Below are 1,723 nucleotides of genomic sequence, written 5' to 3'. Positions count from 1 at the left end.
CCGGAGCACGGCTCGGGGAGGGCGAGCTCGGTTCCCGCGGAGCCAGCGACTTTGGGGAGGGGAGTTGCAGCAAGGCGCTGAGCCGCGCCGGCGGGGACGGACCCCGAGGCCGAGCTTTGTTTCCCGGCGGGGAAACTGAGGCACAGAAAGAGAGAGAAAGAGGGAGAGAGGTCCGGCCGTGCCCGAAACGGCGCTGGGAGCGTGGCGGCGAGTCGGCGCGGGGCTCGCAATGACGGGCCGCCYGGGCTCCTCTTCCTCTCGCCCGCTGCAGGTATCGCTCGAAGCCCCCACCCTTCATCCACTCTGCATTTCCCCACCACCTCCATCCTCCCCCAGACGGCCTCCACCTACTTCCCCCACACGGCCATACGGTACCCGCCTCATCTCAACCCGCAGGACCCGCTGAAAGATCTCGTCTCTCTGGCCTGCGACCCGTCCAACCAGCAGCCCGGACCGGTAAGGAGCCGGCGCGGCCGCCCCGTCCCTCGGCCCCCGCCGTCGCCGCCCCCCACCCTGCTCCCCGGGCCTGCGTGCCGAGAGACGTCGCCGGAGCCGGCGGCACCGGGCTGCTGCCAGCCCTGCCGGATGCGCCGGGAGCCGTTGGCGGTGTCTGCCGGGTGCTCGGGGGGGCGATGCTCCGAAGGAGCCGAGAGGCCCCCCCACCTCCACCCCGCGTCCTGCCCCCGGAGCCTGTAGCATCGTCTTCCCGAGCCGGACAAGTCGGAGAGAAGCGCAGTGTTTGGCGGGGGGCTGCGTGGGGGCCTCCGGGTGCCTCCCCTGGGTGCTGGGTCCCAGCCCGGCTCTTCTTCCCGGGGAAGCAGCAAACCTCCGTCATGGGAGCGGGGACACCGCCAGGTTGGCAGGAGGGGGCTGAGCGGTTTCGGCTGCGTCTGCCGGGTGGTTTGGGAGCACCGCTGCGCCTCGATCGCTTCTCCGTCTCGCGTCTCCGGCAAAGGGGGGGCTGTGGTCCGCCCCAGCCGCTCCGGGCCCCCGGCACTGCCGCACGGGGCCGGCGCGTCGTAGGGGCGGTGGCAGAGGGGGCTGAGCCGTCATCCGGGGCCGGGGGCTGTGTGCTGGGACCAGTGGGTGCGTGACCGTCTCCGAAGACCCGCTGGCGCCTTCGGCACCCTTGAGCGCGCCCGGGAGAGCGCCGGGCTGCGCCGCCTCCCGGGGCAGCGTCTGTGCGTCTGGCTGCCCCGTGCGCCCGGCCCGGCTGACCCGTCGCCCCGACCGTCGTGCCGCCGCGCCGCAGCCCTCTGCGGAGCTGCAGGTCCCCGCCGTGCCGCCGCGCGGGACGTTGGCGCTGGGCTCCCCTTCGCCCAGCGGGGCCGCCGTCTCCTCCGCGCCGCCCCGAGGCCGTGGGCAGCGGGCGGCCGCGCTCCCGGCTACGCTGCTGGCAAGGCCGAGCGCTCCGGGAGGCCGGATACACCGGCTCTATCGCCTTGGATGCAGGAGGTCTCGCCGATGGCACCTCTGGGAGCCCCAGGCTCCCGGGGTCCCGCCCGTCGCCGGCGAGGCCTGAGGCCAGGGTGAGGGGCACAGGGCCGCTCTTCGCCCTCGCGGAGGCTCGGCGCCGCGCCGGGGCTCGCTGAGGAAGGTTTCGGGCAGGCGGGGGAGAGCGGGGGGGGGCCCCCGCCGGGGTCAGGCGGAGGGAGGTTACAAAGGCGCCTTTGAAGGTGGGGTGGGGGCGAGGGGGCGGCGGAGCCGGCGGCGCTCCCCTGCC

The 1,723-nt window shown here is 74.8% G+C and overlaps 1 protein-coding gene across 1 annotated transcript in view; it reads left to right on the top strand.

The window, feature by feature from the left end:
- Positions 1 to 1,723, top strand: part of NFIC (nuclear factor I C) — an 80,363-nt gene that overhangs the window by 71,354 nt on the left and 7,286 nt on the right. The window contains exon 8 of the mRNA XM_026084138.1: positions 272 to 456. Within this exon, the coding sequence (XP_025939923.1) occupies positions 272 to 456 (185 nt within the window). The remainder of the gene's footprint in view (positions 1 to 271; positions 457 to 1,723) is intronic.

Source organism: Apteryx rowi, unplaced genomic scaffold, assembly GCF_003343035.1.
Source record: "Apteryx rowi isolate R43461 unplaced genomic scaffold, aptRow1 scaffold_1183, whole genome shotgun sequence".
Taxonomy (NCBI): Eukaryota; Metazoa; Chordata; class Aves; order Apterygiformes; family Apterygidae; genus Apteryx; species Apteryx rowi.
Note: the sequence above shows the minus strand (reverse complement) of the source record. Positions and strands in the feature narration are given on the sequence as shown.